Here is a 16,284-nt window from a genome sequence, read left to right on the forward strand (position 1 = left end):
CCTGAGGTCACCATCTGAAACGTTGTCTTTCTTTTCCTAAAAAGGAGCACATCCTGCTAAGAAATCAGAACTTAGTGGGGCTCAAGCTTCCAGACCTTAGTGAAGCGGCTGAGCAGGAAAAAGGTAGGTGGGATCGGGGAGATGCTCTCCTCAGGCTGGGGATAGATTCATTTTCTCCAGATCAAAGAAGGTGAACGTGTAAACACTGCACATCCTGTCAGGGCCTTTGTCCATCCCAGTGGCGAGTGTGGGCCAGACGCAGAGCAGGCCCTCAGTAAATATTTGCAAATGGTTGAATAAGTGAATCAGATGGCGTTTCCTGCCCACTCAGAAAACCTCTAAACTTGTCTTCTTCCAACCAGCCCCCCTTCTGGACCCCTCCAGCCCTCCCTGAGCCTTGTTAGCACCTATTGGGTCTGGAAGGGTGACCCAGGCCTGAACTTCTGATGCTTCCTTTTCCTTTTCCTCTCACACCCAGGAAGCCACCCAGATAGAACAGTTCCTCTTTTTGAGACATCAGAGTCATCTCTTGCTTTCTAATCTGCTGTCACTACAAAGTCCAGACCCCAGCCCTTCCCTCCTGGTGGCTGCAAGGCCCCACCCACCCACTTGCCAGACTCGCCTTCAGAAAGTAAAACTTGGGGTCTCCTGCCTCACCTCCACCCCAGCTCCCATCTCCTGACTCACTTCTCCTGATGGCTCATGCTACTCGTGGTCATTCTCAGCATAGAAACCTTCTGCTTAAGGATTGTTCTGTGGCTGTGTCCAGGGTGCCACCAACCATGTTGGAAGCCCCTAGTCTGAAATATAGTAACTAACACCTACCTATTCAACATTGACAAGAAGATTCCCAGAAGTAAAACATCCAACAATTATTTTTTTTTTGGCAATCCAAATTTATTGAACTACTGATGCTAAGTTATGCAAAATTGCACCACTTTAATTAAGGCTTTTAGTTTACGTTTGGCCACCTCAAAAGGAGTTGTAACATTAGGTTGGTCAATTTAAATACTGTGGCTCCCTGTTGGATAGACACACAGTGTTTACACCCAAATGTTAGTGCATACAAAGCAACAAGGCATCGTTAAATAAAACAGCAATAGTTACTGCAACTTAGGCCTTGTGACCAATTACACATGATTAAAATTTCTTCCCACATTCACATCCACAGTACTCATCCACCATTTAACATCTCAACCAAAACGTTACACATGTGAAACAATCACTAACAGGCAAAAATACTAAACCTGTATATTTGGTATTGCAAATACACTTATGCATGAGCAAGCAGGGGATTCACAGTGAGAATCTACAGCTGCAGAAGCCTGAAAATGATTTACAAAAATTGTTAAATCATTAAAAGATTGTTTGAAAATATACACTTCTTGTTGTAGACCCCCCACTGTACACACAACTATAAACATTGTTCCCTATGTAAACAAAAAAGGAAACATAATAAAAGATTTGAAAAGTCTGGACATTTCCTTCCCAACAGATATTAAAGGCAACGTCTTTAAGACATTATACTGAAAGGACTATCATATCTTTTTTTTTTTTTTTTTTTTTTTTGCGGTACGTGGGCCTCTCACTGTTGTGGCCTCTCCAGTTGTGGAGCACAGGCTCTGGACGTGCAGGCTCAGCAGCCATGGCTCACGGGCCCAGCCGCTCCGCAGCATGTGGGATCTTCCCGGACCGGGGCACGAACCCATGTCCCCTGCATCAGCAGGCGGACTCTCAACCACTGCGCCACCAGGGAAGCCCAGGACTATCATATCTTAAAGACAAGATCACTGTCTCCACAGATTTTTAAAAATTAAAAAACTATATCGCTGTGTTAAAGCGCTTATTTGTACAATATAATGGTAATGACCTTGAATTTATGTTTTAAAAATTCAATAAGCTACAAGTATCAAAGAAGTGAAGTTATCTGGAGTACTCTATATAGGAGCTCTTTGGACTCTCTTCTATTATGCTAAAATAATAGTGGTGCTTTTAGGATTTACATTATTGTACTCTCCAATATAAAGTATGGGGCGTGTTTAAGTATACAGTACACCATTTTCATACATGTACAACATTGGTGGATGAAAAATGTCTCTTAACAGTAATACTGGATTGTAGCCTCTGGTTTTACCAGCTGCATACTCTAGGACTATTATATAAGTAAAAATCTCTCTTGTGATCCTGGAAAGTGATTAGAATGTGCAAACTGATGTAGTAGCTTTCATCCGCCCCTTAAAGGGTACCACCACAGAAAGTCTGTTTAAGATGTTGGTAGGTTTAACAAAGTTGGAATGCTGGCACTGTTGAATTGGGCAATAGTTCTTCAGACCTGGCTCAGAGCTACAATGCATTTAGTATAATAAAGCAGCTGACATGACGACTTTTTGTGGGCCTTCCCAGGCACTGGAGTTTTTCTGTTAATTTGCCACACTAGGTCATAAAAGATCTCATTAACATTTATTTTTGATTTTACAGAGGATTCTAAGAACGCACTGTTGTTCCATTGTCTTGCTAAATTTTGACCTTGTTCCTTTCCTACAACTCTTTCATCTTCCAAGTCACACTTATTACCAACCAGAATCATTGGAGCATCATCAGCGTCTTTAACTTGAAGAATCTGTTCTCTCAGATCTTGTAAATCATTAAATATGGACTGTGCTCTGATGGAATAAACTAACGCAAAGCCTTGTCCGTTTTTCACGAACAAATCCCTCATTGCTGTAAATTGTTCCGTTCCTGCAGTATCCAAGATTTCAAACATACACTGTTGTGCATTACTTCAACTTGCTTTCTATAAGAATCTTCTATCGTAGGATCATATTTTTCAACAAAAATTCCTTGAACAAATTGTACAGTCAGAGCAGATTTTCCAGCTCCTCCTGAGCCAAGAACGACTAGCTTATACTCACGCATGGTGCAAGCTTGTAAAATCCAGTACTTCTCGCACTGTCACCGGGTCCCCGCAGCCGGCGTCGCCTCGCGCTCCCTTCCCGGTCGCTGCTACCAGCGCTGCCGCTCCGGCTGGCTTACACGCCTGACTCTCCAACAATTTTTTAAAGTACTAATTAAAAAAAATTATTCATCTTTAGATGAAATCTTTGGGAAAATATGATATACTTCTCTACTTTTAATTTCGAACTTGTTTATTAAAGCAGATTTAAAACCCTAGGAAAAAATTTATCTTAAAATTTCACCCGCAACCCCATAAATTCTGAAAAAGCAAGTTTTTACTCTTTCCAGTATTTACCCTTATTTATAATTTTTTCACAATTGATTTGGTGGTGTAGATGTAACTCCTTGTTTCTACCTTTTTTTTTTTTAAGATTTAATTTTATTTATTTTTGGCTACGTTGGGTTTTCGTTTGCTGTGCGTGGGCTTTTTCTAGTTGTGGTGAGCGGGGGCTACTCTTTGTTGCGGTGCATGGGTTTCTCACTGCGGTGGCTGCGGAGCACAGGCTCTGGGCACGTGGGCTTCAGTAGTTGTGGCTCTCAGGCTCAGTAGTTGCGGCGCACAGGCTTAGTTGCTCTGCGATGTGTGGGGTCTTCCCAGTCCAAGAATCGAACCTGTGTCCCTTCCATTGGCAGGCGAATTCTTATCCACTGTGCCACCAGGGAAGTCTCCTGTTTCTACTTTTAAAATACTTATTTCACGACTAATTCCATTATAGTTTGACTTGTCCTCATATTTATCATTTAATGGGTGCATAGTTTCCTTTTGTATTGATGTATCTATTGTTGGATATTTCAGATGTTTACAGTTCTTTTAACTATGATTAACAACACTACTATAAACAACTTTGTACTTGTAGGTTTTTTTCTTTCTTCCTCTAAGTTACTCTCTTGGGATAAATTCTCAGGCTTGAGAGTCACGGGGTCAAAGTGTAGGAATATTTGTAGGAATATTTGCATTTACCATATTGCCTCCAATGGGTGATGCTCCCTGTAGACTGAGTGAGGGGTCTTCTCACTAAACACTACCTGCACTAGACTTTGCTTTGCTTTACTTTTGCTCCTTATTGGCCAGAATGTAATGAGAACAAGATGATCCAAAATAACAATTACTACTATTAGTAGTAGTAGTGCGAAATACCGTTCCATTATTACTTCAATTAATTTGCTTAAACTTAAAATTTTAAAACATTTTTTTCTTAATGGGTGAATTAACTATTTATTTCTTTACTCATGTGTTCATTGGGTCTTGGATTTTTTGTTGATCATACATGTAGACCTTATAGATAGTAACCGTTCTTTGGCTGTATTTTTTGTCAATACTTTTTCATTTTTCTTTTTTATTTGCCTTTGAACAAATTTTGTATTATTTTAGAGAGATCATAAAGTTTTTATACAGTAATTTTAGCCTATCTTTTCCTTTGAAAATCTTCTATTATTTAAATCATTATAAAAATATTACTTCTCCTTAATTGGGATAGCAAATCTATTTTCTGGTAGTTTATCTACAGTTTGATTTATTTATATTTATTTTGCTAATACCTCTGAAATTTGTTTTAAGATATAGGTATTTGAAGACTTAAGATTCTGTTACCTCAATAATATTTTAATAGTGTTTATATTTCTTATTACATTGTGGCTTAGATAATCATACACTGCATCTTTTTTTAATGTATAGCAAAGACTGGTTCTGGGCCCTTGATTCTGTTTTATTCTGATCAGTATTGTACCATTTTAATTACTGCTGCCTTATAATATGTTCTAGTGTATAGTGGGTTACTTCTCCCCCATTGCTCTTCTTTTTCAGAGTATTCATTATATTCTAGATACAAAGATTCCGTGCAAATTAATAGAGCAACTGGACAAGAATTCAGGAGACTGGAGTTCATGGCCAGACACCACTTAACGGTGTCCGGTGTCTTTAAATATGTTCCTCAGCCTCTGTGGGCCTCTGTTCCCTATTGGACTAGGACACTTCAGAAAGCTCTTAACTGTAACCTAAGATTTATGGATTCCAGGTCTTTTCCAGTTTTGCCTCTCACCTACCTATTCTTTAGGTGAAATTTATGTCATCTTATACAACATTTTAATTGTGATTGCTCTAAGGCTACACACTGGATTCAGAGCTGTCCTAGTTTTGTTTGTTTTACAGTTCATAGATTTTTCAGTTATTTAGTTTGCAAACATTTAGTTCTCATTCAGGCCCGTGGTTTGTCCCTCTATTAATTTAAGTATTCCTTTCTTTTTCCTGTACTAGATTTAAGGATCTTTGTAAAGGTCTTCCATATCTCTTATTGAGACAAATTCTACATGATTTATATTTTTGCTTATTTATGAAGAAGACTTTTTTCATTAGATTTTCCTAACTGATAATTAGTGTCATAGATGAATGCTGCTTGGTATTATACATGTTTCTTGTATAATAAATATTACTGTTAACAAATGGTAGTGATTACAATAGTGGTTAAGTAGCATGATTATTATAACTAGGGTGATTACTATGTACCAGGACCCATGCTAAGCATTTGACAATATTTCGCTTAATGCTTACAACAACCCTGAGGGGTGGGTCTTATTATACCCATTTTGCAGATGAGGAAATTGATTCAGGGAGGTGGTAATTAACTGCTAAAGCCAGGATTGGAACCCAGATGTGTCTAAATCCAAAGGCTCTTGACCACTTTGCAAAATACCTCATTTTTTCACATTCACTATCTGTTATTTTATTTTATCAAATTCACTATTTGTCTTAGTTGTGTGCTTGTGCATGTGTATGTGTCTTTCTCTTGTATATCTGTATATGGTTTATTATTTTGGCAACATTCTCTAATATGACAATGGTGATAAGGAGAACTCTTGCCTTTTTTCTGTTTTTAATTGAATTTTTTGTGTGTTTTTCTTTCAAGGACCATGTTGTACCTAATTATTAAATAGATGCACTATTTTAACTTTTTATTATTATTTCATATTTATATTATCACTAAATAGAAGAACATATAATATGTAGAAAGAGAAAATATATAAAATATAAAAATATATTATTTCATGTATTATTTTTTATTTTTATTTTTCATTATTTTAAGGAAATATATTCTTCTCTTCCGAGTTTTAAGATTCATGTTGAATTTTGTCAATTTGCATATCTATTTAAAGAATCATATAAATTATATCATTTAATATATTAATTAATAATTTTCCATATATAGTAATAAACCCTTATGGTCCTACAATAAAATGCATGTGGTCATGATGTACTTTCTTTTATATTTACTACCAAATTTTCTATGTAAGTAACTCTTTTAAAGTATTCTGCAACCTTCCTGCTTTAATTAAGATAAAATCTAAGTTGCTTTGACATGAGGCCCCAAAGTTTGCTAACCTATAGGAGAGAGAAGATTGTTTCATGCTTAAGTAACAATTCTAAGGTGAGCTGTCGGGTTACAGGTGGCTCTGCTCCATGTGATCATTCGGAGACCCTGGTTTCTTCTCTGTTGTCATTTTGCTATCCCCTGAGGTATTACACTTGTCTACATGGTTGAAGCTGGATCGTGGGTAAATCTGTGTTCCAGTTTGTAGGAAGGTGAAACAATGGAAGTTCAGAGCAGGCTTTTTTTTTTTTTTAAGTAAACTGGGAGTTGCATATCTCTTTTTAGCTCCCAGTTCATTGGTGATGATGTGGCATGGCAATACCTAGCAGCAAGGGATACTGGGGAATGTTGTCACTAGCTGGGCTGCTGGCCATATGTCCATATTAAACTCCTTTCACATGGAAGCTGAGGAGGGCAGATTTTGGTGGATGACCAGTTGTCTCTGTCACATTGTCTTTCCTACATAACAATATTAGAAAGTTTCTCATTTAGTGCATATGGAGCTTTGAGTTTTTTAATAAAATTTAATACTGCTTTGTAGCATTCTGTGGTATGAGGAACTATATAAATTGTTTGACCTTTCTCTTATTGATTACTATTTAGGTTGTTTGTATTCTTTCTCTACTATAAACGATGTTATAATGAACATTCTCCATGATATATCTTTATAGAAATGCATGAGTTTTTCCATGGGATAGTATCTTAGAAGTAGAATTGCTTGATCAAAAGGTATTTATATTTAAATATATATGCATACTGCCAAGTTAACTTACAAAAAATTATAACAATGTAGACATCCACTACTACAGCAACACCTCACTATCTAATACCAACAGGGAACAAGATGGATCTTAGAAATAAAATTACCAGGTAAATGAGTTTGATTCCTATAAACACTAAACTGTAAAAAATTAACCATGGAAGGTGTTCAGTAAAGGTAGCCTCCCTCCCACTTTTCTCTCATTTCTAGAATCTGAGTGGTAAAAACTCAAGCTTCCCCACTTACCAGCTGCATAGCCTCAGGCAAGTTTCTTATGCTCTAGATGCCTTGTTTGCTCATCTATAAAATGGGGGTAAGAATAGTACCTACCTCACTGAGCTGATGTAATGTTTTTATGCGATACTGGTCTTTATTCCAGCAGGAACCTGTCATACATTTTAATTCCTGTCATCAAGGTTGTAGAATTCTTTCTTGCCAGCTAAGTGGGACATTGTACTCTGTGCTCCACAGTATATAGGGCAGTCTGGAGATGTGGCGGGCAACCACATGTGCTTGATCAGCAGGGTTGTGACTTCCTTTTCCTACATTCTGAAAGCTCCATCAAAGAGCCTCGTCCCCGCCTGTACCTGGGACCAAAGGTATTGTAAACCCCCCCGGGAGCTAGAGAGTCTGGCCCCCTTAACAGGTTCTAAATACAACAGTGCATATGAGCTCATTGGGAAAAACTCAAATCTCCTGATGATTGTTGGCTGTTCCTTTGGGAGATGGGGAAAATCTAGAACATTCTGGAGTCTTAAGAACTTTGGCTCTCCTTCGGTTTCTGAGGACTTGGAGACTCTCTTCCCTGTTGCATCTGGTCTTTCCAACAAGCCAACCAGTTCTCTTCACAGGGACCCTTTGAAGGATGTTTGGGTCTTGATCATCTGCAGGTCATTTCAAGCCAAAGACATGAGGCTGACTGTGGACCAGTTCCTGGGCTGCATGTTGGGGGTGCAGAGGTGAAGGAGACTCAGGCCCTGCCGTCATTACCAGTCCCTTGGCTCCCTCAACAACCTCCTATCCCATCCCTCTGCTTGCACTCCTGACCTCCTCACCCAGTTCAATCCACCATCCGCAGGCAGCGAGAGGAATCTCTGAAATGCAAATCTGGTTCAGCCTCTTCAGAGGCTTCATTCTCCTCTCAAAATGAGCACTAGAATCCTTAGTAGAGCTTAAGAGGCCCTGTGCGATTAACCCTGCTCACCTCCCCAGCATCTTCTAGGACCACTCTCCTCCTCCCTCTCAACGTCTTGGTCTTCCTTCAGCAACTCGTTCCTCCTCCTTCTTAGGCTTGGCTCATGCTGTTCCCTCTACCTGCAATGTTCTTCCTCTCTTCCTCTTTGCCTAATGAACTCCCATTCAGTCTCTAGATATCTTCTCAAATGCCACCTTCCTAGGGAAGACTTTTCCAGCACGCTCCAGATGCTTCTCCCTTATAAAATCTATCACAGCATGAAAAGTAACATTTGGGTATTTCTCTAATTAATCTGTCCTGCCAGGTAACAAGCTCCCAGAGGACAGTGACACATCTGTTTTGCTCAGCATTATATGCCTAGCTCCATGCTCATTGCCTGGAGCGTAGTAAGCACTAAATAAATATTGAATAAATTAATGAGCTCACCCTCACCTTGTAGGAGAGGAAATACAAGGGTAGACAATGTCATTACAATACATTGTGTCAAGACTTGTAGACCATAAAGTACCTAGGAACACAGAGGAATACGCAGCCAGCTCAGTAGGGGTGAATGAGTCAGGGCAGGATCCTTGGAGAAGCAGCTTTGAGCTGAGGAAGAGAAGGGCATCCCAGGCAGAGGGAATAGCAGGAGCAAAGGCACTCAGGCATCTTCTAGCACTTGGCATGTTCCAGGAACATAAGGAATCCCAGGTGAACCAAGTGTGAGCCATGTGTCCCAAAGAGATGGGCAGCAAGGGTGGAGTGGAGGTGGGAATCAGAGAAGGTAAAGTCTTTGAGGTCTAATTAATGAGTTTGAACTTCCTTTAGCACCCCTTGCAAAGCCAGAGAAGCCTGTAGGTAAGGAAGCATGAGGATCAAAGCTGAGTCTGAGAATAATTCTTCTGGACAGTTTATGAAAGCTGAGGCTAGAGGTGGGGAGACTAGGTAAGAGGGTATGGAAGCAGCCTGGTGAGAGGTGATGGGACTCTAGACTGAGATGGACAGGAGGGAACGTGGGGAGGATAGGTTTGAGAGCCATCTGGAGGTCAGCTTGGCAGGACTTGATGAGGGGATGGGGTGGAGAGGGAGGCCAGAAAGACCAACAGGTGTGCATCTGCACGGCCAAGGGGGTGATGGTGCTATTAATCAGGGTGGGGAGCACAGAAGAAGGAGCTCCCTTAAGGAGAAAGACAATGCGTTTGGGTTTGGACATCTGAATGCCTGTGGGAAGAAGCCTGGATGTCACAGTCTGACAGAACTGGCTTTGCATCCTGGCACTACCAGTATCTAGCTGGGATCCTGGGGAATCTACTTAACTTTGCTGAGCTTCGGTTTCCTAGTTCGCAGCATCCCCAGAAACTGAGCTTAGCAATATTTGCTCTGCAAGGCTATTCTAAGGAGTAAATGAGAAAGTGCATCTAATGCAAGCTTATGTTTGATCAATGGTGGCTGTTGAAGTGGTTTTTGTTATCCTGATCCAGAGGGTAATGTCTAGGACGTGGCTGGATATCTGGACCTGGACGTTGGGAGAGGTGTGGGCTGAGGCAGTCCTTCCAGACACCCCAGTCTGGGGCTCAGGGCCCTCAGGTCTCAGGCAAGGAGAAGGCCTCCCTGAGAAAATAGATCAGAAGAGAGTTGATCCCCAGGTCAAATATCTTTGACCTTTTGGGGGATCGTCCTGGACCTCAGCACATCTTTAACCAGAAGCCCCCAAAGTTACTTTTCCAAGTCCTGGAGATTGCCAGAAACAAAAGCTTTCATTGGAATGAGGTGGTATAGGCAGATATTTTTTAAATAATTTTACTGTTTTTATTAAAAATAGCTCGTCGATTATCAAAAAATTCAACTAACAGTGAAAAATACAAAGAAGAAAGTAAAAATCGCTTACATCAAACATCCCCTTTCCCACAAATACAGAAGGAGTGAGGGAGATTATAGATTGCTCCATATACTTTTTTTTAATAAAAAGTATGAAAATTTAATTGAACTTGAATTAAAGTGAAGTGAAACTGTAGGGCTTGCTGAATTTTGGTAATTGCTTCCTCCAAAGTTTTAAAAAGTTTTGGTAATTGCTTCCTCCTAGTTTTAAAAAGTTTTAAAATAGATATTATGAAATGCATTAAGGGTTTGGAGTCATTGAGGTTCGTTTTTATATTACATATTTCAAGTTTGGATTATTGCAGGGAAAGATGAGAACGGCAGTATTTCTTCCCACTTTCATATTTCTTCCTAACCTTTCCATCTCCACCTATACAAATGATAAGTTATTCTTTTTATACCCTCAAGGTTGTAACATTTACATTCCATTCTATAACCATAATTTCCATAGTTGTTTAGCTTTAAGCTTATATGTAAGCGAATTTAATGTTCACCACCAGTCCCTTTACTGTGGCTCACAATTCCCAAGCTTATGATTTTGATTTATGTCTTGTTTAGCTGGATTTCATCATCCAATAGTTTTCCTAGAAGGGCTTAGAGGTGCATTTTCCTTGAATTCTAGCATGTTTGAAAATGTTCTTATTCTTGAAGGACAGCTTAGATGGTTATAAATTCTGGATCGCTCTTTTCCCCAGAGCTTTGTAGATGTTACGCTGTATTCAGTGTTGTAGAGAAGTCTGAGACCAGCTTATTTCCAGCACCTCTCAACCCTTACCTTTCCCTGTAGGTTACTTACTCTTTCTATGAGGGTAGTTGGAGAAGCATTTTTATGTTCATATATAGCTATGGATCTATATAAGATATATACACATGCATAGAAAAGAGTAAGGTTATATATATATGTATATATATATATATATTTTTTTTTTCTTGGTGTGCTTTTTCAGTCTGCAAGTTCAGCTTTTCTCTCAGTGGAGGAAATTTTTTCTTCTCTTATGTCTTTGAATGTGTTCTTTGTTCCTTTTGTTTTTTCACTACTCAGAGCCACCGTAATCTGTAAATTTCTCCTCAGTGTCTCCACTGTAGGTCCATTACTCTACCTCTCAATACTTTAATCTTTCTTTCCTTCTTTACTTCCTTGTGCTCATCTCAATCTCCCCCACTAATTCAGCTTGAGGCTCTATCTGTTTTACTCCTGCATACTTCCAACATATTGGTTAGTTCTACAATTTTAGAATTTTTTGCTTCATTTTGTTATTTTGGTCTTCAGTTTATTTCCTTAAATTGTAATCTTCTTCCATTTTGTGCGATCCTCTCATCTCACCTCTGATTCCTATTTTCATTTTTTCAGGTTCTAATTTCTCCTTGAGTCAAGACATTTGTGGTGTACATTTTGCACAAAAAATGCATTTCATGTGTTTCTTGCATCTATGTTTCTATTCTGACATCTGTCTCCAGCATGTTTCTATTCTGACATCTGTCTCCAGCATGTTTCTTTTCTTCTTTCCTTTATACCTTCCTCTCCTCTTTCCTTCCTCTTTTGACTATACTATTTTTGTGTAGTTGCCATGCCATTTGTTTTCATTTAATTTTTTTTTTTTGATATGGACATTTCTACCTGGATTTTCTCTTGACCTAGATATATTGTGTAGGTCAATTTTCACCGACTTTTTCCTACCTTTTCTGAGATCTCTGTCCTCCTGGCAGCTCTTAGTTGAGGACTGGGTATTTTGTGTCTGCGTTGTCACTGCTTGGGTGGTGGGGAAAAGAGGAAGTTCAGCTGGTGCTGTGGATAGTGGTGTTGTGGGTTGGTTTCTGCTCTTTTTCTATAACTTTGTTAATAGTCTAACACTTGAATTTATTCCACTGAAGTGGGGGCATATCTTATTCCCTTGGGTGGGCAGTAGCGGGGCATGGATTATTTCACCAGTTCAGGGTAGAATTATAGGGACAATCTGCCCAGGTGTTTATTTTCCACACTTAACCCAACTATTCCCAGCAGCCACTCTCACTCCCCTGCCAGATAAAGGAAGGAAAAGATAGACAAAATCCAAAGAGTCTGGCCACTCTGCTATTTCTCAGAAGTGCAGGATGGGGGTAGGGGTTGTGACAGCTTCAGTTGGGGCTTTCTATGTGTCTCCTGTCACTCACTCTATCAGAAGGGATTGTTTTATTTGTTTTCTCTTACTTTCCTTTCTGGTAAGTCCCTCTGTGTTGTTTGAGATCATCAGCTCTGGTAGAATACTATGCTGTCATTCTGCTTCTCCTCTCCCCTCCTCCTCAGTACGAAAAGCAAATAGCAGCACAGGCAGTTTTTTGTCTTGTTGGAGTGTTCTTATGGTGGGATGGATATCCTTCTACTCTAGAGAAACTTTCTGAATCGCCTCTGCAGCTGCCTGCCCACCCCTCGGTCCACTTCTCTTCCGGCTCTGTAGTCACAAAAGTGACTACAAAAGTTTGTCACAACGTTTCCTCTCACATCTTCCTCTCAGTACTGATTCTTTGAGGGAGGAAGAAAGGGTTATCAAGGGTGGGAGCTCTACATTTATTTCTAGTAAGTTCTGTTTTTCTCTGGCCATTATTTTTAAAGATTATTGCCTTTTCCTGTACTTGAGAGTTGCTGGTCTATTTTTAGTTGACTTTAAATTTTTTGTTGTTGTTATTGTTGTTAATTTGGTTGAGATCAGGAGGGTGGCAGGTTCTGGGATCACTCTATTTATTTACTTATTTATTTATAATTTTTATTTACTTATTTATTTTTGGCTGCGTTGGGTCTTCGTTGCTGCGAGCGAGCTCTCTCTAGTTGTGGCGAGCAGGGGCTACTCTTCGTTGTGGTGTGCGGGCTTCTCATTGCAGTGGCTTCTCTTGTTGCAGAGCATGGGCTGTGGGCTTCAGTAGTTGTGGCATGAGGGCTCAGTAGTTGTGGTTCACTGGCTCCAGAGCGCAGGCTCAGTAGTTGTGGCACATGGGCTTAGTTGCTCCACGGCATGTGGAATCTTCCTGGACCAGGGATCGAACCAATGTCCCCTGCATTGGCAGGCGGATTCTTAACCACTGCACCACCAGGGAAATCCTGGGATCACTCTTAAGACAACCATTTTAGCAGGGCTAGAAACCCATCCCTTTTTGGGGAGTGGGGTTCTACCTAGCGGACTTTTCTAGGCAAAATCCCCTCGTATGTCTTCCCTGTGATTATTAGACCTCATACAGTTATGTCAATCATAGATTTTTCAGGAGCCCACTGCTTCATTATCTCTCTGCTGGGTGCAGTGGGGAATACATAAAGGTAGAGTGTGACCAGAGGCACCACAAGGTTTGCCATCTGTCACATGGAAACGTCAGACAGCAGTAAGTGTCAGGACAGAACCCAAGAGGTGACAGGTAACTAAGAGAACTAGCTACCTGATATGAGTCGAATCTCGTATCCAAAGAAGGATCGCTGACTGCCCTGACTCTGACAGATGGTCCTCCGGACTTTGCTGGATTCCTTGAGTACCAGGAAACTCATGAACACTGTTCAGTTATCGGGAAGCTCAAAGTATTTAAACATTGTTTACCTGGAGCCAAACTATACCTCCTCTTCTCTCTGCATGGTCTCCCTTGGGGAGCCTTCTAATTCACATGACTCCCAATCTTAGCTCCATTTAGATGGCTACCACAACCTTGCCCATAGTCCTGATCTCTGGCCTGGACTACAGTTCTGGAAATCTGTTGGGTCAAACCCATGAAAGACGGCAAAACATGGATAACTAAAAGTCCTGCGTGCAAATGGAAAATAACCATTGTATGGGACGAAGATACCTGATTTGGTTCAAGTAAAAGAGATTCAAGGCTTTTAATCCTAAATGTGCTGTGAGCCCATAGTGTAGGGCACAGCGAGTCAGTGCTAAATGAATAACTAATGTCAATGCCAAGACCGCTTGCCACGGTGCTCCTGAGCTAAGAGCTTGTTAGAGCACATCTGGGCTTCTGGGACAGCAACAACCAGAATGTGTGCAGTCAGGGGGTGGCATCTAGAGGCCGCAGTGAACAGTTGGGAAAATCGGGCTACAACCCGGAGAAGGGAAGCTTTGGAGAGGTACAAGAGCTGTCTTCAAGCAGGAGAAAAATTAGTGGGAAAGAGAGTACTTGGTTTGTTCTTTCTGCCTTCAGAGCACAAACCCACGACAGGTTTAGGAGATTAAAAAAAAAAAAAGGCTATTTATTGGTTCTGTTGATGAGGAGGCATCTGAGATCTGTAAAAGATCTAATGACCTTAGCTTTACTCTGGAAAAACCCTGTTTCTACTCCTATGTATGGGGATATGGAAGCAGATGCTGATTTCTAAGTAGGACACAGATGATAGAACTTCTGAATTCATCTGAGAGAGAATAGTTGGGCAGCAGGCCTCTTGAGAAGCCTGCCAAAGAGAGGGGACTTTTCCAAACTTTATAGCCAAAGAGCCAACAATTTTCCAGTTGCCAGAAACCAACCTCAGACCCCAGACACAAGAGCCTGCTTGGTACTATGGAGAGCAATGGGAACAACATAGAACTTAGAGCAGATAGAATTATTTGAAGCCTATGCCATTTACCAGTTCTGTAACCTTAAGCAAGTTATTAATCTTGCTGAGTCTTAGTTTACCCACCTGAAAAATGGGATGATTAAGGTCTAGCTCATTGGGTCATTGTGAGGATAAAATAACAATTATAAAGCCCCTGGCATATAACCAGGTTCCAATAAATGTTAAAGCTATTCCTTACCCCCTGAAGCAAATTGCCAAGAGTATTACATTTTATAAATTAAACACTTTTTTTTTCAGGGCCCCCTTCTGAACTCTCCCCAGCTATTGAGGAAGAAGAGTCAAAGAGTGGTCTGGATGTCATGCCCAATATTTCTGATGTGCTGCTTCGCAAACTGCGGGTCCACAAGTCTCTCCCTGGAAGGTAAAATCGGGGCATGGGTTGCACAAGACCCCACATTGGGTGGCCCCTGTATTCAATTGTAGATAGGACACAGGAGCACCAGACTTGACTTTTGACCCCAGAAGGGTCAAAGTCCAATAGTTCAGACAGGGCTAATGCACCCAAAACAAAAAGAATAATAAAGGGCCAGGTGAGGTGGTTCGAACTCAAAGAGGAGCAGGTGGGGTTCATAGGTGAACAATGCCATCAAGAAAGTGAAAAGACAGCCCCCAGAATGGGAGGAAATATTTGCAAAGCACATATATGATAAGGGACTTGTTTCTATAATATATCTTTGAAGAACTCTTATAACTCGATAAAAAAACAACTAATTTTAAAATTTTTTAATTGAAGTGAGGTTGATGTACAGTATTATATGTTACAGATATACAACAGAGTGTTCACAATTTTTAAAGATTATATTCCATTTATAGTTATCATAAAATATTGGCTATATTCCCTGTGTTGTACAATATATCCTTATAGATTATTTTATACATAATAGTTTGTACCTCTTAATCCCCTACTCCTATCTTGCCCCTCCCCACCTGCCCCCCAACTGGTAACCACTAGTTTCTTCTCTATATCTGTGAGTCGGCTTCTTCTTTTGTTATATTCACTAGTTTGTTGTATTTTTTTAGATTCCACATAAGTGGTATCATACAGTATTTTTCTTTCTCTGTCTGACTTATTTCACTTAGCATAATACCCTCCACGTCCATCCATGTTGCTGCAAATGGCAAAATTTCAATTCTTTTTTATGGCTGAGTAGTGTTGACAACTAATTTTTTTAAGTGGGCAGAAGATTTAAATAGACATTTCTTCAAAGAATATATATGGGGGTCAATGAGCACATGAAAGGATGCTCAGCATCAGTAGTAATTAGGGAAATGCAAATTCAAGTGGTTTATCATGAATAATAAATGATAAATTCATTAAATGGATGATTTATCATTTTTCATAAATGATTAAAATGAGATATAATTTTATATCCCTAGAATGGTTTTAATAAAAAAGATGGGAAATAACAAATGTTGGTGAGGATATGGAGGAATTGAAATTCTCAGTAAAATGGTGCAGCCACTTTGGAATAACAGTTCATCAAAAAGTTAAACAGGGCTTCCCTGGTGGCGCAGTGGTTGGGAGTCCGCCTGCCGATGCAGGGGGCGCGGGTTCGTGCCCCGGTCCAGGAAGATCCCACATGCCGCG

General features: G+C 40.1%; 1 protein-coding gene and 1 pseudogene across 6 annotated transcripts in view; one reads left to right on the forward strand and one right to left on the reverse strand.

Moving 5' to 3' along the window:
* Positions 1-16,284, forward strand: part of IRAG1 (inositol 1,4,5-triphosphate receptor associated 1) — a 177,851-nt gene that overhangs the window by 124,576 nt on the left and 36,991 nt on the right. For all 5 annotated transcript variants that reach the window (XM_079929977.1, XM_079929978.1, XM_079929974.1 and 2 more), the window contains 2 exons: positions 45-123; positions 14,934-15,057. In XM_079929977.1, coding sequence (XP_079786103.1) covers positions 45-123; positions 14,934-15,057 — 203 coding nt within the window. The remainder of the gene's footprint in view (positions 1-44; positions 124-14,933; positions 15,058-16,284) is intronic.
* LOC307190585 (ras-related protein Rap-1b-like) lies at positions 1,982-4,045 on the reverse strand (annotated as a pseudogene). The gene has a single exon. The product of its transcript is annotated as a ras-related protein Rap-1b-like (transcript).

The sequence above is a fragment of the Stenella coeruleoalba genome, assembly GCF_951394435.1.
Source record: "Stenella coeruleoalba genome assembly, chromosome: 8".
Taxonomy (NCBI): Eukaryota; Metazoa; Chordata; class Mammalia; order Artiodactyla; family Delphinidae; genus Stenella; species Stenella coeruleoalba.